We start from the raw sequence: 24,823 nt of genomic DNA on the forward strand, positions 1-24,823 counted from the left end.
TTATTCTTTACCTTATAACTTACTATTATTTACTTTTATATATTTATAAAATAAATAATATGTATTATATAAAACATTATATATTTTATAAAAATATATAAATATAAAATATTTATATTTTCATATGAAATATATTATTATTAAATATATTATTATGTAAAAATACATAAACATAAATAAATAAATATGAATCTATAAAAATAAAATCATTATTAAATATATTATTAAAGAAAACTAAACTGTACTAAAGAATACAGAAAGGATACTTACAGAAGGCTAAAAAGATAATAATGAAAACTCCTGACTCTCTCCAGAGCCCTGACATAGCTTGGCCCCAAATGGCCAAAGAGTGAAAACAACTCACAGCAGACTCCAATGAAACAATCACCTGTTGGATAAACAATTTCCAACCATATTCCAAAGCAGCAAAACACAGGAGAAGCAAATGAGATAAGAATTGTTTTCCTTTTCCCTGAGGGTTCTCAGCTTCCCAGGAGAAAAATCCTGGGCAAAGGGATTTTTCAGAGAATGTGAATGCACACAGGGGGGCTCCTGTCCCTCAGCTACAGCTGAGAAAATCTGCAGGCAAAACCTCTTTGTGGTGGGAGCTTGGGTCTGAAGGACAAAAGGAGCTTGGTTTTGTTGTGGTCATCTCCTCACCTCAGCTCTGTGCCATTAGATTGAAGTTTCCTTAATAAAGGAGACTCATTAATCCAGGGGCCTCATCAATACAGGGCCCTCATTAATGCTGGTTTTAAACTGAAGGAGGGTCAATTTAGGTGAGATATAAAAGATTTTTTTTCCAATAAGGGTGGTAAAATACTGGCAGAGGCTGCCCAGAGAAGCTGTGGCCATCCCTGGATCTTTGGGAACATCCAAGGTCAGGTTGGATGGGGCTCTAAACCACCCTCACCCCAAAATATGCACCAAGCTAGCAAGGGAGAAGCCTTCCAGGCATGGGAAGGTAGACTCGGTTAGATTGAGGTTATTTTCTTCACGTCTCAATTAAAATGCAGATCTCCTCCACTGCCTGGGGCAGAGGGGCAGGAGGCACTGGGAATGAGATGTGGGAGGGAGAAGCAAGGTATGGGGAGTGTTTGCTGTCTGCCTTAACCCTTCTGCTGCCACCCCTGCTCTGACAGAAGGGGCTTCACTGGGATAATCAAGGAATTGCACGTGTGTTTGCACCTTGTCATGTCTGCCAAGGCTCCTTCTGCTCTAATTACACAAACTCACAACTTACTCAGACACTTGTGAGATAAAATTATTATTTTTGTGCTTTATATATGCTTTATATATGTTTTCTATTTATATATATTTATATATTTTACTGCATTTATAGATATTTATGCATTTTGTATATATACATATGTATATTATATATACATATATATTATATATATAATGTATTATATATAATGTTTTTATTTATAAATACATATAATGTATTTTATATATATAATGTATTATACATATAATACATTATATATAAAAATAAATATATAAAATACATTATATATATATATAAATAAATATATGTATATATATAGTATTTTATATATATATGTGTGTGTTTTACTGCAGTCATCACATCCAGCTCCTGACAGGACTTCTGCAATCGACCCCTTGTCCAAAATACTTTAAGCCTTAGGATCTCACACCCACTCATGAGCTGCTCCTGTCCTACAAAAAAGGGGCTAAAACACAAGGAAATTAAGGATTGGAGTCATTTTAAGTCAGGCATTGTTTGAAATTGTCCTTTAAGGTTCCTCAATGGCTACTAAAAGAAACTGGCACTTCCAGAGGGCAATTATTCCACTGCCTTCAACAGCTCAGGGTTAGGAGGAATGTGCTCAGAAAAGTCCTTGTCTCCACTGTGTGCAGGGACAGGAAACCAAGGAGCAGATGAGATAAATCCCATCCTCAGTCATTTGTCCAGATTCACGCAAGGTACCATGGCAGAGCAAGGAAATTAATTCTGCTCTCTCTTGCCTAAGGAAAACCCTGTGAGCAGTGGATCATGCTGACGTTCCTTTCTCAGTGTTCCAAGGGCTTTAGGACGTGTTTTCTGCAGCCAGAACCTGTCCCAGATCTTGTCTTACAACAGTGACTCAGTCCTTCAGCCCACAGCAATTCCTACATCCCTGACCTCTCAAATCCCTTTATCCAGGCTAGGCAGGATCATCCTCCAGCTCCTCCACCCTTTCCCATTTCCCCTCCTCAGAATATTTATGTCAACTTTTCCTCAGATTCCTCTTTATCCTCTTTATTTTTTTTTGCCACAAAAAGATGGGCTAATTGCTGCTGAAACTTCCCAGGCAGGGAAGATGATGGAGGGAAATGTAAAGAAACCTGCTCGTCCTTCCATTACCAGGTGGATGCTTTTCTGCAAGAAACAACCAAGCTGTTTGCTCTGGGGCTGCCCCATGTCCCTACAGCACACAAGGAAGCAGTGGCAGGAGAAATTCAGAGCCAATACCTCTGTTCTTCACTGGGAATTCAGGCTTCCCTGCAGAAAAAACATGTTTTCTTTGAATATCCTGGTTTCTTGCACCCATATCTGAAGTTGGAAGCAATGGAAGAGAAGATGTTCAAGGAAACAGGACAATGAGTTGCTCAGAGCCACTCACCAGGCAAAAGAAATACAGATGTTGCTGGGGTTAGAAAGAACAAGACTCTGAGGAGGATCCTCCACAAAACAAAGCCCCAGAGCAGGATGAGAGAATCAGCTTCAAGCCCAGAAGCTCCTGTGAACTCTCAGAGCCTCGCTCTGGAACCACAGCTCAGCTTGGAAGGGAATCCTCAGTTGGAAGGGACCCACAAGGATCAACTCCAGAACACCCCAAAAATCCAACTCCTGGTCCTGCACAGAATATCCCAAAAATCCCACCCTGGGCATGAGAGTGTTGCCCAAACTCTTCCTGAGCTCTGGAAGGCTTCATGCTGTCACCATTGCCCTGCGGAGTTGGTTCCAAAAATACCCAATTCTTGTATCCAAAAGGTGGTTATTATTATTATTATTATTATTATTATTATTATTATTATTATTAATAATAATAATAATAATAATAATAGTAGTAGTAGTAGTAATAATAATATTTCCCTGGTACAGAAGTCAAAGGGAAAGCATCTCCCTCTGCAGCTCTGCTTGGGGAATGGGGTGCAGGGGATGTGGGAGCAATGGGGAGATTTGGGGGCTGTGCTGGTGACAGAAGGACAGATTGGGTGGCAGGTCACTGAGTGTGGGAATGTGCAACAGAAGATATTGGGAAGGAATTTCTGGCTGGGAGGTTGGGAAGGGGCTGGAATAGAATTCCCAGAGCAGCTGTGGCTGCCCCTGGAACCCTGGAAGTGTCCAAGGCCAGGTTGGACAGGGCTTGGAGCACCCTGGGATAGTGGAAGGTGTCCCTGCCATGTCAGGGCATGGAATGGGATGATTTTTGAAGGGTTCTTCCCACACAAATGGTTCTCTGATGGCCTGAATTTATGGGCAGGAGTGTGAGCAGATCCATGGAGAAACTGAGGCTGGACAAAGAAACACCTCAAAGGTTTGCTGTGCTTTTCTTTAGGAGGGATTTCTCCCTGATCCCCCTCTGCTCCATTCCCTTCTGAGACTTGTCACGGGTGGAGGCTGATGAAATGTCACAGAGGCAGCAGTGGCAGCACAAGGCCATGCCTCCCCACCTCCCCACCCTGGTTTTATGTGCTATTTTCCCTCATTGGCAGCTCACTGGCTGCAAAAACGCCAGGGAACACCTGACAGCAACACAGATTCCTTAAAAGAGAGATATCCCCTACAAACAGCCCAGCTCCCTGAACCATCCATATTCCCTGGCACTCACTGAGAGCCACAACCCTGCAGCAAAGCCTAGCCCTGCTCCATTGCAAATTAGGGCATTCAAGACTTTAAAATTCAGGGGAGGGGTGAGAGTGATCACATTGCAAAAACCACAGAATTTGTCCATTCTGAGAATTTGAAAGGGGAAAACATCCCAAACTGGGGTTAGGCTCTATTGTGTTGCCAACATGCAGAGCTCTAAAGTCACTTGAGATGTCCTCAGGATCCCATCTTATCCTGCAGAAGAAATGTAGACTCTGTGCCATATTTGTCAGCCCCAGGTCTCACACCTGAGGTCCCCCAGTTGCAGCACACAGCAGGGATGTGTCACAGACAGCTTTTCATGAAAATCCTTTCCTTAGGATTTTTCCTCCTGAGAAGCTGACAGGCCTCAAGAACAAAATGTAAACAATGGTTATCTGCTGCTGTGGAATGCAACAGGTGCATCTGGGATTGGCCCATGTTGGATGTTTCTAATTAATGGCAAATCACAGCCCAGCTGGCTCAGACAGAGAGTCCGAGCCACAGGCTTTTGTTATCATTCCTTTCTATTCTATTCTTAGCCAGCCTTCTGATGAAATCCTTTCTTCTATTCTTTTAGTATAGTTTTAATATAATATATATCATAAAATAATAAATCAGCCTTCTGAAACATGGAGTCAGATCCTTGTCTCTTCCCTCATCCTAAGACCCCTGTGAACACCGTCACAGGGATGAGCCACTGAACTGAGTTCCTTTTGTACATAAAACCACCTATAATTCAAAGTCTCCTTATATTCTCAATCCATCTGTGTTTAAGCACCTGAATTATTCCTTATTTTGCTGCTTCCTAGGGTCTGAATCTCCCTGCTGGCTTTGCCAACATCCACGTTACAATTCCAGTCAGGGAATACCCCTTTCTTGTAACTTTTCATCTCATGTCTGATGATTTTTAGATTTTTAAAGCTGCTTGGGGTGGCCATGCAGCTTTCCCCTGTCCCTGTTCCCTCCCTGGATGTCTCCTGTGGGATATGTAGACATTTCACCCAGAAACCTTCCCCTGGAGGGGCTGAACTTTCAGCAACGCTAAACCTGAGCTGCCAACGTTCCTGTGACGGAGACAAATCCCAAGTAGGACACCAAACTAACAGGGCTGCAGGAGGAGAAAGCTTCTGCTGGAACCCACTGCACAAACTAATTATCTTCCCACCCTTCCCCACTGCCCTCTAGCAAAATAAGCTAATCAAAGGAAAGGTTGTTATCAAAACACATTTACCACACGCCTGCGTCTTATGGCCCACAGTGCCCAGTGCCGTCCCTGAGTTGCCTCAGGCAGGTACAGCCACAAAGATAATCAACCTGTGAAGGGCACAGCTCTGCCCTGCACTGCCTGGCTCACCAGGGCAGGAAAAGTGCTCCCAAAGGGGACACGATGGCATTGAGGGAAGGGATGCAGCCATGGGTCGCTTCTCCGGTGTCGCCACATTTCTCTTCATAGAGAAAAGCAAGGCACAGCTTCCCAATAAATTTTTGGGGTTCATGTTCTCTGAATCTCAGAGAAAGGTTCTGATAAAAAAAAAAAAAAAGGTCACTAATAAAAGATGTCGCAGACATCTTTTATGGAAAATCCTTTCCTTAGGATTTTTCCTCCTGAGAAGCTGAGAGGCCTCAGGAACAAAATGTAAACATTGATTATCTGCAGCTGTGGAATGCAACAGGTGCATCTGGGATTGGTCTCATGTGGTTGTTTCTAATTAATGGCCAATCACAGCCCAGCTGGTTCAGACTCTCTGTCCAAGCCACAAACCTTTGTTATCATTCCTTCCTATTCTATTGTTAGCCAGCCTTCTGATGAAATCCTTTCTTCTATTCTTTTAGTATAGTTTTAATACAATATATGTCATAAATAAACCTTCTGAAACATGGAGTCAGATCCTCGTCTCTTCCCTCATCCTCGGACCCCTGTGAACACCGTCACAAATAACTATTAGAAATCCATTGATAGTATCGAAAAACATTGAGAAAACTCCTGGAATGCCCTGACCACAGCCCTTAATTGAACCACTCGGGCTGAGGCTGACTTGTGGCTTTCCAGCACTTTGAACTGACAATGAGAGGTCAGCCTTTTCCTCCACTTTTGAACAAACACAGGCACAGCAAATGAGATAAGATTGTTTTTCCTTTCTCTGAGATTCAGAGAATATGAACCCCAGAAATTTCTTGGGAAGTCGTGCCTTGCTTTCCTCTGTGAAGAGAAATGTGGCGACACTCCAGGGCTGGGGATCTGCTCAGAGGGGTTTATTCAGAGATATCTGCAGAGAAACAGGATTCCCAGGAGCCTCTGATTCACCCACGGCTTTATCACCATCAATAGCCACGCTCCCAGTGCTGAGAATTCCCTCCTCCTCCTCCCTGGGGATCTCATTTCAAAAGGCCATTGCAGAGCTGTCCCATTTGGGGCTATTTCCTTGTCCAAAGGTGTGAAAGGATGGGTATTTTAGCTGTATCTCAGCAGGCAGATCAGAGATTCCCCGGGCTCAGGCAGGATGCTTTGATGTCCCCCTGCTGTGGTTCCCTCTGAAACACCAGCTCCAGTTCCCATCACTGTCCCAGGACACTCCTCTGGCTGCCCTGGGTGATTCCAGACCCTGGCAAGGGGCTCAGAGACCTTGGCACAGAGTCACAAGCACCTGTGCCTTTGATTTTAGCCCATGGAAACAATTCCCAACTTTGTGTGAGGAGTGACAAGCCACAAGGGTTTGAGTAGAATGATAGTGAATTTGTCACAGAGTGAAAAGGTAGAATTTTGGGGTTTTAGGATGGGAATGTGTTGGGGCAGGAAAGGAGAAAGATTTTCCTATAAAAGTGGCACCAGCCATGATTGTGAGAATCAGAGGGTGGTCAGGCAGTGGAACAGGCTCCCCAGAAATGTGATGATGGCACCAACCCTGCCAGAGCTCAGGAAGAGTTTGGACAATTCTCTCAAAAATCACCTGATGTGATTTTTGGGGCTGTTCTGTGCAGGGCGAGGAGTTGGACCTTGATGATCCATATGGTGTGACGATGTTTCCAGGGGTTTGAGGATGAGGGAAGAGACAAGGATCTGACTCCATGTTTCAGAAGGCTGATTTATTATTTTATGATATATATTATATTAAAACTCTACTAAAAGAATAGAAGAAAGGATTTCATCAGAAGGCTGGCTAAGAATAGAATAGAAAGGAATGATAACAAAAGCCTGTGGCTCGGACTCTCTGTCTGAGCCAGCTGGGCTGTGATTGGCCATTAATTAGAAACAACCACATGAGACCAATCCCAGATGCACCTGTTGCATTGCACAGCAGCAGATAACCATTGTTTACATTTTGTTCCTGAGGCCTGTCAGCTTCTCAGGAGGAAAAATCCTAAGGAAAGAATTTTTCATAAAAAAACATGTCTGTGACAATATGGTCCCTTCCAGCTCGGGATATTCCCTAATTCTATGACTTTTTCATCATTTCAGGCGAGTGCAAAGTGCCCACAAATTTCTGCCTTATTGGAGAGACTCCGGTCTGCACGTTGGGAAAAAACAGTGTGGGGAGAACCAAGCAGGGACAGCTGAGTGTTTACAGGATCAGAAACCCCTATAAGAGTCAGGAAATCCCTCTTTTCTCACTGATAAAGCTCAGGAGTGATATTCCAACCTCCTGCCCTACTGAGTCCCTGCAGCCTGACCCACACATCCCTTTCTGGAAGCAGCACTGGAGGAAAAAACTGTGAGACAAAAACAAGGAGGTAAAAAAGGGGAAAAAAAAGAAATAACAAAACCCCTCAGCCTGAAAGAGTCACTGGCTTTCAGACAGCAGAAAGTCAAACAAGAAAAAGACCCTTCAAGAAAGGTCTTATTGCAGCCTGTGCAGGCAGCTGGGGTTACCTGAGACTCTCTGGTGGTTCAGAAGACTTTGACCAAGAAAGTTAAAGCCAGGGTCGATCAATGAGCTCTGCCAGAGGCAGTGCATCAGGTTACCTGCTGAGCCCAGGCACCACGAGCTGCACTTTGGAACTTTTTCCTTTTTTTCCTCCCGGTCTGGCAGTGAGTCTGAGTGTGGAAAACAAACCTCCCTCCCCCTCCACTGTGATCACTGGAAAACAGCTTGTTTAAATGGCTTTTATTTTCCCTCTTCATGCCATGTTATAAAGGAGAGCTGTAGTTTCAGGGTGGATGAGTTGCTCACACAAGGGGCTGTGGTGGATGGGAAGAGGTGCAGAGCAGGAGGATGGGGAGGGTCAGTCCTGGACACCAGGGTGGGTGTCTGTGCCAGAGAATGGCATCAAACCCCTCTGGACAGGGCTGGTTTATGTTGGGAGACCAAAAATATTCTCCTCTTAAGCCTCAGGTTTTAGTTTTTATATGTTTCACATTCTGTGCTGCTTTAGTGTGTGGGTCTGGGCTTCATATTATGGGATGGTGAGCTGTGTGCACAGAGCAGGGAGACAAAACAATTCCTGCTCCAGCTGGGCACCAAGGACAAATTGTCACTGTCATGTTTTCTGGAAAATCCCTTCACCAGGATTTCTTCTCCTGGGAAGCTGAGACGCCTCAGAGAAAAATGAAAACAATATTATCTCATTTGCCTCTCCTGTGTTTTGCTGCTTTGGAATGTGGTTGGAGATTGTTTATCCAACAGGTGATTGTTTCATTGGTTTCATGTGAATTGTTTTAATTAATGTCCAATCAGTGCCAGGCTGTGTCAAGACTCTGGAAGGAGTCAGGCATTTTCATTATTATCTTTTAGCCTTCTGTCTGTATCCGTCCTGTTTTCTTTAGTATAGTTCAGTATAGCGTTCTTTAATATAATATAGTATCATAAAATAATAAATCAGCCTTCTGAGAACATGGAGTCAGATTCACCATTTCCTCCTTCATCCTGGGCACCCAGCAAATACCACAACAAATGCCCCAAATCTCAGCCCAGGAGCACAAACCCCATGGGCTGGAGAGAGAAAAACAAGCAGGGTGGGACTGCCTGGGCTAAAGCTGCAATGGGACAATGAACTGCAAGGTGCAAATGGAGCAGAGCTGATCCCAGGGACAGACCCCGGCAGCGCTCGTGCATTTTGGGGCCGTTTTGGGTCATCTTGGGTGCAGCCCTGGCTGGGCTCTGGTGCTGCCCAAGGTGCAGCCATGGAGGAGATGCTGTGAATGAATCCCTGCTTTATTCTGGAACTCTGCCAGCCTCTGCTCTAGCTCAGCCTGCACAAGGCATCACAGCGACTTCTGAGGCATCTTACAACAGGATCCAAAAATTAAATAGTTAATCCAGACCAGCTCCACCTGAGGAATTGTGTGGGGGAGATTTTGGCCATCCCTTGACTGACCCAGAGTCAGAGGGATCCAGGAAGGTGGCCCAGACATTAGAGATCACTGGATTTATCTCATTGCTTCTTCCATGGGGTGAGGATGCCTTCAGGGGGCCACTGGCTCCCATTCCCAAGGCTCAGGAGCAGCAGGATCTGCTGGCACATGCTCTGCAAAGCCAACAGAGCCAGCTTGGGTGCCTTTGGGAGCCTCTGGGTGCCAGAAGGACACACAGAGGACACGAGCAGCTCCTCAGAGCTGAGCAGAGGAGTGCAGGGAGCAGAGCCAGCTCCTGGCTCAGATATCTCCAAACAGGACAGACTGGAGATGCCCAAACAATCCCTCTTCCCTCCACAGCAAATGTCAGCTTCTCTAAACCAACAGCTCTTGTTGACTGCTTTGCTCAGTCTCAAGGGCTGGTAAAGGTTTCTGGGGGAGAAAGAAATCACAGATGCCCAAATGTTTCATTCTAATGGAAAAAAAATAAAATTAAAAAGTAATAATGCTTCCTTTCAGAATGATTTTTTATTTTGAAATCTCAAGCAATTTGCTAAAAACTGAAATCAAACCCCAAAACGAGGACTTCCAAAGTCTAAATGAATCATTCTCCAATTCCTAAATAGAATCAGCCCCTTCCAGAACAGCTTTCAAGAACATTTCTTATTAAAAATATAATTGGCCACTGCGAGCTGGAGGGGAAAAAAAAAAAGTTTTGAAATATCACAAGTTCTCCCAGAAAATGGGACTGTTTCCCTCTCTGATTGCAATTAATGACCTGCCAGGCAAGGAGTCCCCAGACCTGCAAGGGCAGATTCCAGAGCAGGAGGAGGCTCCTGCCTGGGGCTGCATCCTCCTGGAGGACAGCTTGTGTGTGCTCAGCTAATCCCCCTGGAACTGGATGGGTGCTGCATGGGATGGAATGAGGCAGCAAAGCCCAAATCCAGGAGTGTCACTGACACAGCAGAGCCTGGGAAAGCTGTGACCGTGTTCACAGGGGTCCCAGGATGAGGGAAGAGACGAGGATCTAACTCTGTGTTTCAGAAGGCTGATTTATTATTTTATTGTATATATTATATTAAAACTATACTAAAAGAATAGAAGAAAGGATTTCATCAGAAGGCTAGTAAAGAATAGAAAAAGAAAGAATGAAAACAAAGGTTTGTGGCTCGGACAGAGAGTCTGAGCCAGCTGACTGTGATTGGCCATTAATTAGAAACAACCACATGAGACCAATCCCAGATGCACCTGTTGCATTCCACAGCAGCAGATAATCATTGTTTGCATTTTGCTCCTGAGGCCTCCCAGCTTCTCAGGAGGAAAAATCCTAAGAAAAGGATTTTCCATAAAAGATGTCTGCGACAGACAGGTCCCTTTGCCCCCAGCAGGGGATTTCCCTCTAATAAAATGTTGCCCTTCTCTATTGGGATGCTGCTTTTCTGCCCCAAATTTCCAGTCTGGGGTGATAAGCACAACCCAGGGATGCTGTGCAGGGTTGAAAAGCTGCGTGGTGACCACATGCAGATGGACCAGGGAATGTACATAGAATAAACCTGGAATGGTTTGGTTGGAAGGGAACCTCAAAATCATCCAATTCCACCCCCTGCCATGTGCAGAGACACCTTCCACCGTCCCAGGCTGCTCCCAGCCCTGTCCAGCCTGGCCTTGGACACTTCCAGAGATCCAGGGGCAGCCACAGCTGCTCTGGGTACCCTGTGCCAGGGCCTCAGCACCCTCACAGGGAAGAATTCCTTCCAAATATCCAATTAAGGAGAGCTCTTTCAGTAGCTGAAGGGTTTACCTGTGCTCTGGGGATAAAGAGTTTGAACTATGGATGGGAAAAAAGGAAGAGGGGTGGTTACAGCTTGGGTGTGGGCGAGGCAGGAGTGACTTGCCAGGGGATTACAAGAGCGGTCAGATTTGGGTGGCATCTTTGGGCAGCGCTGCCTCTGACACAGGAGGAAGCTGCTGAATTCATTTCAGGCTCACAGTAAACTTCCCTTTGCTCCCAGCCCTCTGTGCAGAGCCCATCCAGGCTGGTGACATTGCTGTGACCTTGCAGCAGGCACCCAGTGCCAGCTCTGCTCCATCCCCACTGCTCCCACCCCAGCCAGCAAAGCCACAATTTCAATTTACACCAAGTAAATGATTCATCACCACCTAAAGAGGCCGGAGAGAGCCCGGGAGGGAGCAGGGCTGGGAAAAGGAGGGGGGACAAGATGGGGGTAAAGATACAGAGATGAAAAGCTCGGTTAACCTGCTCTGTATCACTCCTCTCCTCGGGGCAGCAGCCAATCAATGCTCCCCCCTCTCTGCTGTCTGTGGCTCTGTCTGTCTCTGCCTCTCTCTCAGAGGACTCGAGTTTCTCAGTGTAAGGCTAGGACAGCAGAGCTGTGGAAATCAATTCCTGAGCCCTGGCGTGCTGCCCTGGGCACAGAGAGCCCAGCTCTGCTGGGAAAACGTGGATGGGGAGAGGGAGCTGAGGAGAGCTGGAAATGGGGGTCTGGGGGAGAGGAGTTACATCAGCCCTTGTAGGGAATATCCCAAAATAAGAGAGGTGTGTCACCCTGCTCTTCTAAACCTTCTGATGTTTACATTCTTGTAATAAACTTTCTCATGCATTTTAATGTAAATAATTATTGTTTTACATTCTTCTCTAGAAGAAGAAAAGTTTATTAAACTGTTAGTTTGTCCAGTATTATTAAAGAAGTAGCACTTTCATCCTCCAATCCACTGTCACTTTTGAAAATCTATAAACGTTAAAATCAAAAAATAAACTGTGACGGTGTTCACAGGGGTCCAAGGATGAGGGAAGAGACAAGGATCTGACTCCATGTTTCAGAAGGCTGATTTATTATTTTATGATATATATTATATTAAAACTATACTAAAAGAGTAGAAGAAAGGATTTCTTTAGAAGGCTGGCTAAGAATAGGAAAAGAATGAATGAATAACAAAGGTTTGTGGCTTGGACAGAGAGTTCAAGCCAGCTGACTGTGATTGGCCATTAATTACAAACAACCACATGAGACCAATCCCAGATGCACCTGTTGCATTCCACAGCAGCAGATAACCATTGTTTACATTTTGTTCCTGAGGCCTCTTGGATTCTCAGGAGGAAAAATCCTAAGGAAAGGATTTTTCAGAAAAGATGCCTGTGACAATAAACTTCCCTTCTTTTTACCTTAAAAGTTCCAGTGTAGATGTAGTTTTATTTCATGTTCTGTAGTGACAGAAGAGTGCATGGGAGAGACAAAACCACCCTGCTGTAACCCACTGGGCAGATTTCACCTGTCTCCCAGTCCACCTCTGCTCCTCTTGACGGTTTATACTGGAGGAGGATGAGGGAACATTGTGGCTCTGCCCAATAATCTGGCTCCCAGCCCTGCTGTACCCCAGCTCCAGCACAGCCCAGCTGCTTCCTCCGTGCCTTCCACATCACTGGATCCAGCCCTGCACTGAGAATCCCCTGGGATTCCTGACTGGGAGGGCAGAGGGAAGGGTTGGCAGCCAGGATGGGAAATGTTTGTGGCATTTTCCCCCAGGGATTCTCGTGCAGGAGTTGTTGGTGGCGTGTCCCACTCGAGGAAAAGTCTGTTAATGAGGCTTGAGGGGTTCTGATGTGCAAAAATGTCTAATTAGAGACTCAGTATTCCAGTGTCCTTAGCCTGAATATCCTGCACAGCCAAAACTTGTTGAGTGGGATGTAATTGGCTCCTTTGCTCTCAGGGCTGCCCAAAAGGATGAGGAAACTGAGACTCAGAAAGGAGCACCCGAGGCTGCCCTGAAAACCCCTCCCAAACTAGGACTGAAAATCAGATTCTTTAACTGAGAGGGAAGCAACAGACTTGAAGGGGGATTTGATAACGATTGCCTTCAAAGTGCTTCAAGAAAACCCCTCGGGGAGTCAATCTGAGTGACCCTGCTGCGAGGTACATAAACAAGAGGAGTTTCTCTTTTCCAGAAAAGGAATCAGAGGTTAAGTGGCCAGAGGGAGGAGGGGACACTGCCATCAACCAGGTCCAGACTCCAGCCTCACTTCTCCCTCAAGGACTGAGCCTGCACAGAGGTGTTTTTAACCAAATTCAATCTGCCAGACCCACCCATCACCCTCCATTCCATTTCCAGCACTCCTCACTCTGCATTGTCTGTGCCCCTTCTCTCTCTTTGGGGATTTATTGCTGCAAGTTTTGACTCTTTGTTGCCACTGACCTTGGATGCAAGGAGATGAAACATCCAGCATGGCTGTGGTAGAACCAGTGAACAAATTCATGCCTTTCTGCGCTGCTTGCACATCTCTGTGCTGTCCCTTCACTGACAGCAAACACACTGGAGGATGGATGCAGGATGAGATGGGGTGGGAACACACTATAAAGCTCTGTGTCAAATGGAAATATCCTCAGGTCACAGTATGAAAGTTTTCTGGGCTCTTACCCACCGCACCACAATTCAGGGCTGGTTTGCCAAGGTTCTCTTGAACAATTCCAGAGCATGAGCCCCATTTTTGGGCATGTTTTGGGATGGATCCCCCAGATCTGATCTGGAATCAGGCAGACTGCCGTGATTTTGGATGAGGGTCACACAAGCTGACAGAAGCAGAGCATTCAGAGCACCGACAGAAGGCTGGAATATGGTCCAGGTTTGTTCCCTTCTGTTCCTGCAAGGAGAGGCAGCAAAGTCTATCACATCAACTGGATCCCTGTCTCCACCTGGAGGGTTTGCAACTTCACAGGAACCATTCAGGTGAGCTCAGAGGGTGAAGACCAACAAGACAATCAGAAAAACTCTCCAAGGCTGCCAAGGACACCGTGAGCCTTGGAGTGACAGCATCCTGCAGAACCACTCTCAGCTGGAACCCTGGGCTGGACAGATCCCAGCCCTTCCCAGCCCCTGTCTGTGCTCAGGGGGGCTTGGCAAAGGAGACCTCCCTGCCACTCATGGCCAGGAGCTCAGCCAAGCTGACACCTCCCTCTGCAGGCCTTTGGCAGGAGGAGATCACTCAGGGAAAGGCTGCAGAGAGGCATCTTCAAGATCAATGGCATCACTAAAAAGCTTAAAGAAAAACAAGAACAAACTGATATCCCAATGAACTGATGTCCCAATGAACTGATATCCCAATAACTGATATCCCAATAACTGATATCCCAATACTGAGGACACCTGGATCCAATATTCCTTGTGAGGCAGTGGATAAACCAGTACAACAAAGTGATGGGAGAGAGGAATGAGGCCCCTGCTTGGCCTGTTAAACCATAAGGTACCAATGAAAACTACCTTGGAGTGGACCCCCATGGATTCCTCTCTAAGGGTGATGGAGATCCTGACAAGTCCAGAAGAGGAGAGGTTCAGGTCAGCATTGCAAAGCTGGAGGTGCTGGGACAGGGCCTGATGGCCAGAGTCAAATTTCTTCGAATGGAATGGGAACCACCAGGAAAATGTGACCCAGAGAAGAGATGCTGGAGTGCTGAATTCAAAACAGCCAACTGGTGGAGAAGCTCTGTCCAGCCTCTGCCACCCTTCTTTCTCTGAGTCTTCCAAAAAAACTCTTCCAAAAAAACCCTGGAAATCACTCCCCAGCAAATCCCAGAGACTTTTTTGGAGTTTCTTGGCTCAGCCAGGGACTGAGACATCATTTTGCCCCTCTACCTTGATGCCTTAAGTTTTAGCTTTCATATTTTCCAGATTCTGCATTGGTGTGTAACTCTTAACTTCATATAACTTCAACTCTTAACTTCAAGTTCTCCTCACAGCTCAGTCAGACAGAACAATCCTTTTCCAGCCCCAGAACCAAGGACACCATTGTAGCTTCGGACCCAAAAAGTACAAACAACAGCACATTGAAGAGAGCAATCTGGGAGGATGGGACTGCATAACCTGGAGCTGCAATTGGACAATTGACCCCAATATGGAAATGGACCAAAACTGGTAAAAGTGTGAAAACTCATGACTCAGAGTCTATCTTTGGTGTAGCCACAGCCAGGCTCTTGCACTGCCCAAGGTGTATCCTTTGAAGACCTTTTAATAAATCCCTACTTTATTCCTTTAACAGGAAATCTCTATGCAGGAAAGTAGATAAATAATCTGGATTGAGTTGTCTGATTATTTAGACTGTTGAAAATAAACCATGTACGGTGTGCTGCTAAGTGCAAAATATAAGAAAAATGAAGTGTACTCACATTTTTCCTCACAATGGTAAGAGATGATGCAGTGAGGTAAGCAAGCACATTTTGGTCCAAAGAAAACTGTTACACTGAACACCCTGAACCTGTTAGTTTTGAAATATTTCCATTATAGAGTTTGCATTAGAATCAAGGGTTAAGATTATCATCTTAAAGGGTTGGATCATCATCCAACCATCACTGTTTTCTTAGGTTTTAATAACGCCACTGCTCACTTCATTTTGCTGGATATGGCTTTGCTACCAAGTAAGTCGGGTTTTTCATGAAAGATGATTTCAGGTATATGTATTACCTTCATGTAACCACTTAAATCCCTACTTAATGAAGAAAACTACTGTTTTCCTGAGTAGCCTCTGCTCTAGGCAGCCTCTGCAGGCCTCAGCTGTGTTTCTGTGAGGGCAGGAGGTGGGACAGGCAGGGCTGGGCTGGTGGCAGAGCCCAGAGGTACTCACGTGTTGTGGAGGACGCACCATCCGCAGTGCGGGTCTCCCGAGCCCAGGCACTCGCTGCAGGTCTCGTGCTGGCTGCACGACTCCACGGGCACCCTGGTGAGCTGCAGGAGGAAAGGGAAAACCTGTCAGGCTCCTTACATAACTCAGGATGGCTTGGTGGAAGTGCCACCCTCCCTGTCCCCTTCCCCTGCTGACTGCTTATAGTGGATATTTTTTCGCCCCCAATGAAGGAGGAATGGGGGGTGGAGGAGGGCTCCATGGGTATCAGAAGGCTAATTAATCACTTTATTACACTATATTAGTCTATATTATATTATATTACATTACATCTAAACTGAATCTGCCAAGCATTCAACTCTGCACACACTGCACAGAATCTCAGCTGACAGTCCTGACACACACACACACACACCTGGCCCTGACAGACCAATGAACCAAAACACCATCACTGTGGGTAACCCATCTCCATATTGCATTCTACTTTTGCACAAACACAGGCACGGCAAATGAGATAAGAATATTCTTGGGAAGAATTGTGCCTTGCTTTTCTCTGTGAAGAGAAATGTGGGGCTACACACTGTGACCGTGTTCGCAGGGGTTTGAGGATGAGGGAAGAGAGGAGGATCTGACTCCATATTTCAGAAGGCTGATTGATTATTTTATGATATATATTATATTAAAACTATACTAAAAGGATAGAAGAAAGGATTTCATCAGAAGGCTAGTAAAGAATAGAAAAAGAAAGAATGAAAAACAAAGGCTTGTGTCTCAGACAGAGAGTCTGAGCCAGCTGACTGTGATTGGCCATTAATTAGAAACAACCACATGAGCCAATCAAAGATCCACCTGTTGCATTCCACAGCAGCAGATAACCATTGTTTACATTTTGTTCCTGAGGCGCCTCAGCTTCTCAGGAGGAAAAATCCTAAGGAAAGGATTTTTCATAAAAGATGTCTGTGACAACACACTTGGCCCTGATAGCCCAAGGAAACCAAACACTATCACTTTGGGTAAACCATCTCCATATTGCATTCCACTTTTGCACAAACACAGGCATAGCAAATGAGATAAGAATTGTTTTTCCTTTCTCTGAGGTTCAGAGAATGTGAAACCCAGAAATATTATTGAAAAATTGTGCTTTGCTTTTCTCTGTGAAGAGAAACGTGGCCACACCTGTCCTCCTGCAGGAACACCCATGCAGGGCTGGCAGGCAGAGGGATGGGGATGGGGATGGGGATGGGGATGGGGATGGGGATAGATGGGGATGGGGATGGGGATGGTTTTCTCCAGAGCTCAGCCTGGAGCAATCCCTGTGCATATCCTGCTCCACATTCCCTGTAGCCCTTCATGCCTTGCAGGATTTCCCAGCAATCAGCAAATTAGGCAAGCTGTGGGGATGTGGTACTGTGAAATTAAGTTAATTCATTTTGAGATCTTCTGCAGTAAGTTAAACTCCCTGGACCTCATTGATCTCTCTGGTTTTGGACTCTTGTTTCTTTCTGGCTTCCTGTGAGAACTGAGGTCTTGTGATGTCTTTGTCTGCCTCCCATGACCTCCTGCCACCCCCAGTTCCCACTGCCACCACCACTGCTGGTCCCAGGGAAGGATTAACTCCACTCCCTTTTGTCCATGCATCTTTCCAACCATCTCTTGTCCCATCCCAGGAGAGGTTGCTCCCAGCAGGGAAGGGACAAAGGCTACCAGGCTGGATATTTTCTTCCTATAGCCCTGCTTTTGCAGCTCAGAATGCATTAGAGTAGGACCTGAAACATCCAGGTACTGCCAAAATACCTCATTTTATCATCTATTTTTTCTTTTATTTTTCCTTTTTAATTAAAGTGTTTCAGCGAGAGGTTTCAAAGGTTGAAGGGACTGCCCAGCCTGACCTCCTGTCTCACAGATTTTGATTCCCTTTACATTTTGTAAGCCCCTCACAGCTTTTGAAGCCAAACACACAATTTGGGCCCAATGACCTGCTAGTCCCTTTTCCATTCAATAAGCTTCAGAGAGCCTCTGTAATATCCAGTCAATTGCTGGTGTCTTCACCCCAGTTCCTGTCAGCAGGGAGAGTTTATTCCCGCAGATGATGGAGTGAGGCATTATCCTGATGAAACGCCACTGAGAGCTGCCAGCTCTAAACTGCAGAACAGTTACTCCTGACAAATGACGAGGGAATGCACCTGGATCCCAGGGACAATTTTTTTACTTGGCACTGCATTCAGGAGAGTCTGAGCTGTGGAGTGACAGACTAAGATCCATCTCGACTGTGTCTGCAAATGAACTAAGAACTGGCTTTTAAATTTTCATATTTATCTATTTTAATATAAATATATATATAACAGGCAAAATTCCAGCTCCGTACGAAGACCTTTTTCTGGTTGTATCAGAAATTGTTTTTCTCACCCCAAATCCCAGTTGATAGTCTACAAGCACAAGCTGAAAATGTGCAGCTTTGCCTCTGGCAAGTGGCAGAAGCTTTAGAAAACTCCAGGTAGAAACACGATGGAGTTTATTTATTTACCATTGCACCAGTGCCTGTGCCAAGTCACCCAGAGGAGCCAACTGCGGCTACTGAAAGCCTTTAATGAAAACGTGAGAATGGGGGGAAAAAACTCAAACAAAAACCAACACAAACTCACTTTTCTCAAGTGCATCTATAGCCATGAGCATAAAAACACAATCAGAACAAACCACAGAGCAGTAAAAGTTATAAGAACAAGACAGGGAGGGAGTAATTCAGATTTCTCTAATTATCATGACCCTGTCAGTGGTGAATTAATGGTTGGATTTGATGTTTTTAAAGGTATTTTCCAAGATTTTATGATTCTTCCAAGAAGTTTAAAAATTAAGATTGGCCATGAATGAAGTTGTTTCACCTTCCTCAAGCTTCCGATCAAGAAGGTATCACCTATTTATGAAGAACAAATTTTATGCCTCAGGTTTTCACCCAATTAAACTTGTTGAACCCAATAGTCTGTGTTGAATCCAAATTCCAAAAAGACAAAAGTTTTTACCAAAAGGTATCATATAATATATAATATAATATATATAATATATATTATATTATATATAATATATATTATATAATATATAATATATCATATATCATATATCATATATAATATATAATATATAATATATAATATATAATATATAATATACAATATATCATATATTGTATATTATATATTATATCACATTATAATTTGTAATTTACAAATTATTATTTATAAATTTATAATCTATCAGGCTCACATTATAATTCATTATGTCCGCCATTCCCATGTTGTATTTCCACCTGAGAAAAATACATTGTGATTTATCTCAATCACATCAAGCTTGGCCATGTCTGCACTGTGGCCACCAGAAGATTTGAAGAAGAAGCAGATAATTTAATTTTGAAAGACTCTAAACCTGCCATTCCTCAATCCAGATGCAATTCCCACCTGGTAATTAGAATTTTGTGAGCACAGTTGGGTTTGGCTCTGCAGTTCCCACCCAAACCACCCTCAGTTTGACATATGGTGCTGCTTGATTTATCCTCATTAGCTCTAGATAGTTCCATCCAACCTCATTTCTGAGCCAGTTTACACCTGTCTGGTAAAAGTGAGCCTTGGTTGAGAAGTTTAGATCAGAAAATGAACTTTTCCAACACCTGGTGATCCTGGCTTGAATGTTCAGAGTTAAAATCCACCTGTGGCTCAGATATAGGTAGAAGAAAGAAGTCCTAGAGGACTGAAATTTGCCATTTCTTGGCAAATTGCTGTAAAAAAAGGAGATAAAAGTTGGTCTCTGTATGTTTTACTCTTATTAGTTAATTAGCCATCAAAGGACAGCCAAGCTCATTGGCAGGAGAAACCTACTGGGAACCCAGACTTCATCTTTGCAGAAATGTTTTCTTTTCAGTGTGTTTGGGGATATTTTGTGGGATATTTGTTGTTTTTAGGAGCACACCTGGCTTGTGCTGCTGCCCCAGAGCCCACAGGGATGTGTCAGGAGCTGCCCACATCCCAAATCCTCTCAATCCCACCAGGGTGTGTCTCTGTGTGCATTATTCCTGCCCTAAAAGTCCTTTTAGGAGCTCACCTCTAGCAGCTTTATTGTGAGATTAATTAAAACTGTACCACGCTGATAAATGTCTCGGGCTGCAAGTGTCAGACCTTCCAATTAATGCAGAAAGAAAACACAAAAAAACAAAGGAGCTGCAGCAGAAAGAAAAGCCACCTAAGGGTCCTCTGCTGAAAAGAGGAAGAATATCAAGCAAATAAGGCACATCAGAGGTCTTATTTTCCTTTTTGGAGCATAAACTGTAATTAATTCAGCTCAGCTTTCCACGTTGAAGGGTTTGAGAGCTGACTGTGTCCCTCCAGGGAACAGCCACTGAAATGTCAGCACAAGGGAAGTCCATGCAGCCTCCCAGTTACAGAGCCTTGCCATTATTCACTTGATGAATAATGATGAAGGGACCAAGGCAGTGCTGGAGGTGGAAATCTCCATGGCAAACCAGGCTGTGCTCACTCCCTCCACCCCTTCTCCATCCCTGGAAAGCCTGACAAACTCTTCAAGGTAATTCCCTGACCTTGGTGAGGGTCCCTACCCCTGGTTCTTAGTGGGGGTGAAACCTGGATTCAACATTTTGCAACAAATATCACAGAATCCTGGAATATCCTGGGTTGGAAAGGGACCCACAAGGATCATTGAAGTTCAGTCCTTGATTGAAGGGCAACTCCAAGAATCCACCACATGCCTGAGATATATCCCACATATAACCAGGGATTCAGCAGGATTAGAAAAGGAAAGCGTCTTTCTTTCATTTTGGGGCATTAGGAGCCAGTTTGGAGTAATTTATATTCCTGCAGTGGTCACAGCTTCACTGGTATTTTAGTCTCACTGTGCCAGAGCAATATATGGATGTAAGAACAGACTGCTGTTGTCCTCAGGGCTTAAATCCCATATATTAAGAAAATACATGATATCAGGAAAAGTTTCTGCCCCCAGAGAGTGGTGGGACACTGAACAGGCTCCCCAAGGAATGGTCACATTCCCAAGGCTGCCAGAGCTCCAGGAGCATTTGGACAATGCTCTCAGGGATGCCCAGGGTGGCATCTGTGGTGTCTGTGCAGGACCAGGAGCTGCACTGGATGATCCTCACAGGTCCCTTCCAGCTCAGAATATTCCCTGATTGCATCCCCACATCTCCCCATTTCATCAAGCAGAGCTGAAGCTGGAAGTGAGGTCTCAGCAGCAGAAGGAGGAGCTGTCTCAGTGTCTCTGAAGGTTTGGGCTTATCTGAGCAAGTTTGAGGAGGAAGTTCAGGTAACACCCACTCACTGAGCACCAGGTTATTAAATACAATATATTCAGGCCCCAGGTTCATGGGAATATTGAAGATATGAAGGTAAGGTCCCTTCAGATGCCTGTCCACACTCCTGGTGGACATCCAGCAGCTGCTGGCTCTGATATAGGTACAAGAGAGAAGTCCTGGAGGACTGAAATTTGCCATTTCTTGGCAAATTGCTGTAAATTAGGTTATTAAATACAATATATTCAGGCTCTGGGTTCATTGGAATATTGAAGATACGAAGGTAAGGTGATGACAGATGATCCCTGTCCCAGTGAGATGCAATCCCAGAGCCAGGGCTGGACAAGGGGAAGGTGACTCTTGTGTCTTTCTCAGGGACAATGAGCAGGCCCAGCTGCCATGGCTGCATCAGGATTGCAAGAGATATTTCACCTCATCAACACATTCATTCACTGCTCCCCAAAGAAATCACACACAAGTTTCTGGCTCACAATGACATCTTTAAAATCTGGCGAAATCTGCAAAGTGCTGAATGGTTCAGGGCTCAACTGCTGCTTCAGGGTGTTTCACACAACACTCACCTCTGATTCTGCCTAAATTCCAAACTGCACATTCCCCAGCTCCCAGCCTCCCTTCCCCTCCCTATTCCTAGTATGAATGAGTTATAAAAAGTCGTTTAAAACAAAATGATTGAGTTTTTTTTGGATCTGATAGACAGGAACAGCTAATCCTGTTAGAAATTTGGCTCCTGCTTCTGCCATTATGCATTCACAAAAGCTCCTGCTATGTGCTCAGTCACAATTTTCTGGCTCCCATTTTTGACTTTTTTGTTTCAATATACATTACTTCTCTTTTCCCCCTTAAACTGCCAACATTCTGGTCAAAACCTGAATCATTGCTCAATCTCTGTTGTTATAATTGGATGTTAATACAGCGGCAGGATTTATTCAGTGTGATGGACTAAGTTAATTTAAATGTACAAAAAGGCATCTTAAGTAGCCAATTTCCTTCCCAACAGTCAAAAGATACATTTCCAAAACACTGAACAGTGGCTCTGTCAAGCCATGTGGGTTCTGTGAACGCTGCTATCTTTCAAGGCTCAGCCAGCCCCACAAAACTGCAGGGAGATTAAGAGTGGAGCTGATTTGATTTCAAAGCCCTGAATAGAGTGTTCATGATAATACAGTTTATTAAATAGAGGAAGGCAAAAAACCACCTGAAGGAAGCACAGGTTGAAGCACTTCTGCACCTTTATAGCAGTCAGTGAGGGTGTTCAATCACCTGCACAGCATCCCAAGATGCTGATTCTATTCTGGCCTGAATTATGGACAAAGGGACTTGGATTTTCCCTGTCATGTTTGATATCCTGGCCCTTATTACCTGATCTAGAGACCCAGTAATAAAAGCAGGAACAGGGAAAAGCAAAGCCCAGAGAGGGTAAATAAATAAAAATTATATATCTATAAATAAAAAATAAAATAAAATAACTATAAAATAAATTAATTTATTATTAATAATATTAATATAAATTATTAATAGTAGTAATTTATTTAATGAAATAAAATAAAAATAAATAATAAAATTTTATTTTGAATATTATTGTTGTTGTTATTATATATATCACCAGGGTAAATAAACAAAAATTATATCTCTATTAAAAAAATAAAATGCATTATTAAATAAAAGAATTTAACATTAATAATTTATTAAATAAAATAGAAATTAAATAAATTATTATTAGTATTAGTATTATTATATCTCACTATGGTAAATAAATAAAAATTATATATCTATAAATAAAAATAAAATATATTATTAAAAATAATATATTAATATCAATATTGATATATTTCATTAACATTAATAATTTATTAAATAAAATAAAAATTAAATAAAATAAATTATTAGTATTAGTACTAGTACTAGTATTAGTACTATTATATCTTACCAGGGCAAATAAGTATTAAAAAAATAAATAAAAATTATTTATTTACCGTGGTGAGAACCCCTGAAAAACTGCAGGAAGATTAGGAGTGGAGCTGATTTGATTTCAAAGCCCTGAGTAGAGTGTTCATGATAATACAGTTTATTAAATAGAGGAAGGCAAAAAAATTATAATTAAATTTATATTTATATTTATATTCGTTTAAATTTATATATCATCAGGGTAAATAAATAGTTTTTATTTATTTACCCTGGTGAGAAACAGGACTCACAGACAGGGAGATGTCGGACTGCTGGGAGAGGAGCTGGGTGTGATCCCAGCCTGCCACGTCTGCAGGATAAGCACAGAACCTGCCAGTCCCACTGGGACAGGGAATGTCATTTCTCATCAGACCCCTCCAAGCTCTGCCTCTTCATTGTAGCTCTTTTCCCAGTAAATCCATGCTTACATCCTTGGAAAACTGGGGGGTTTAATTAAGGGTGTTAATTGGAAGCAGCAGTAGCTGTCAAGGACAAATGACACAATAATTAAAGTGGGGGTCAGTGTCCTGCTGTGTGGCAGGATAAATTACCTGATCAAATATCCTTGCTCACTCTACCTCCAGTTGTGTGTTTGCTGTTCCTCCTCCTCCTCCTCTCCTGTCTCTGTTCTGGGCACCTTTGGTGAGAGATTTCTCTACTCTGGCACTGCCAGAGCAAATCTCCAGTCACAACCACACAACACTCACACCAACAGAGGCACGCCAAGAAGATGAAAAGATGAACAGAATGATTTGGTCCCCACAGCGTCTGTGGCAACAGCTCCAGGAAGCTTTGAGGTGAGGCTGAGTGCTGGCAGCTCCCCTGAGAAGCTCTCAGGATGAGACTGCTGCTCCTACAGCAGTGAAATTGGCTTTGCACACCTTGCAGTGCAGCTCTTCTCTTCATCCACCCCTTGGCAGGACCCTGCCCTGCAGCTGGCTCAGAAAACCCCTCAGATCAGGGGTTTTCTATGTAAACCATGCTGGGCTGCATTTCTGATCTATCAGGTCTGTCAGTCTGGCAGCTCGTAGGGAACAGCTTTGTCATGGCAGGTGTGAAAAGGGAGGGCTCTGCCTTCTCACTAAACTCTGTCTGCAACATCAGAGTCCAATTCTGAGCTAGGAACTCGTGCTCTGTTGAAGGAGAGGCCTTTTGCAGGGCAGGATTTGTCTGCTCTCTGTTTCAGATGTCAAGCAGGGATGAGATAAATCACACCCTGGATGTTTCTGTGTCTGTTCAGTGAATAGAAAGGACAGCCAGGTCAGGTGGAGACACAATGTACACCACAGTCACTGGCTGAGGTGACTCCCACACCAATGCCACACTGCTGGAAGAACATTTTCTGCTCATCCTCAAATTTTTATCACTGAGAACAATCCCCAGATGTGTTCAGGCCTTTCCTCTTCCTAATCACAGCACCAGAATAACAGAATTTTGTGTCACAACATAAAATATATTTTCTTAAATTTCCTGGGGAGTGCTGTAGGAAATCCCCCATGTTGCACAGCTTGTGAACCATTGCAGAACTCCAAAACCCCTGTGTGGTGACAGGGGTTTGAGCAAGAGCCTTTCTCCATCTGCTTTATCACAGCCCTCACACCAACCTCATCCCTGCTCTCTCTCCTGGCTGTATTTACAAGGGAACGGACAGATAACAAAGATTATCTCAGTCCTTTTCTTAGAGGTTTGGCAAGTTGCCAGTTTCCCCTGCTCAGCCTCTGCCCTGTGCTGTCCCTTCTTCAAAGAATTCCTCCTCTCCTGGTGACTGACCTC

General features: G+C 44.1%; 1 protein-coding gene across 1 annotated transcript in view; it reads right to left on the minus strand.

Annotated features, from left to right (window-relative positions):
- Positions 1-24,823, minus strand: part of PLXNA4 (plexin A4) — a 470,405-nt gene that overhangs the window by 151,448 nt on the left and 294,134 nt on the right. The window contains exon 4 of the mRNA XM_058804666.1: positions 15,784-15,884. Coding sequence (XP_058660649.1) covers positions 15,784-15,884 — 101 coding nt within the window. The remainder of the gene's footprint in view (positions 1-15,783; positions 15,885-24,823) is intronic.

The sequence above is a fragment of the Ammospiza caudacuta genome, chromosome 5, assembly GCF_027887145.1.
Source record: "Ammospiza caudacuta isolate bAmmCau1 chromosome 5, bAmmCau1.pri, whole genome shotgun sequence".
In the NCBI taxonomy this organism is placed as follows: Eukaryota; Metazoa; Chordata; class Aves; order Passeriformes; family Passerellidae; genus Ammospiza; species Ammospiza caudacuta.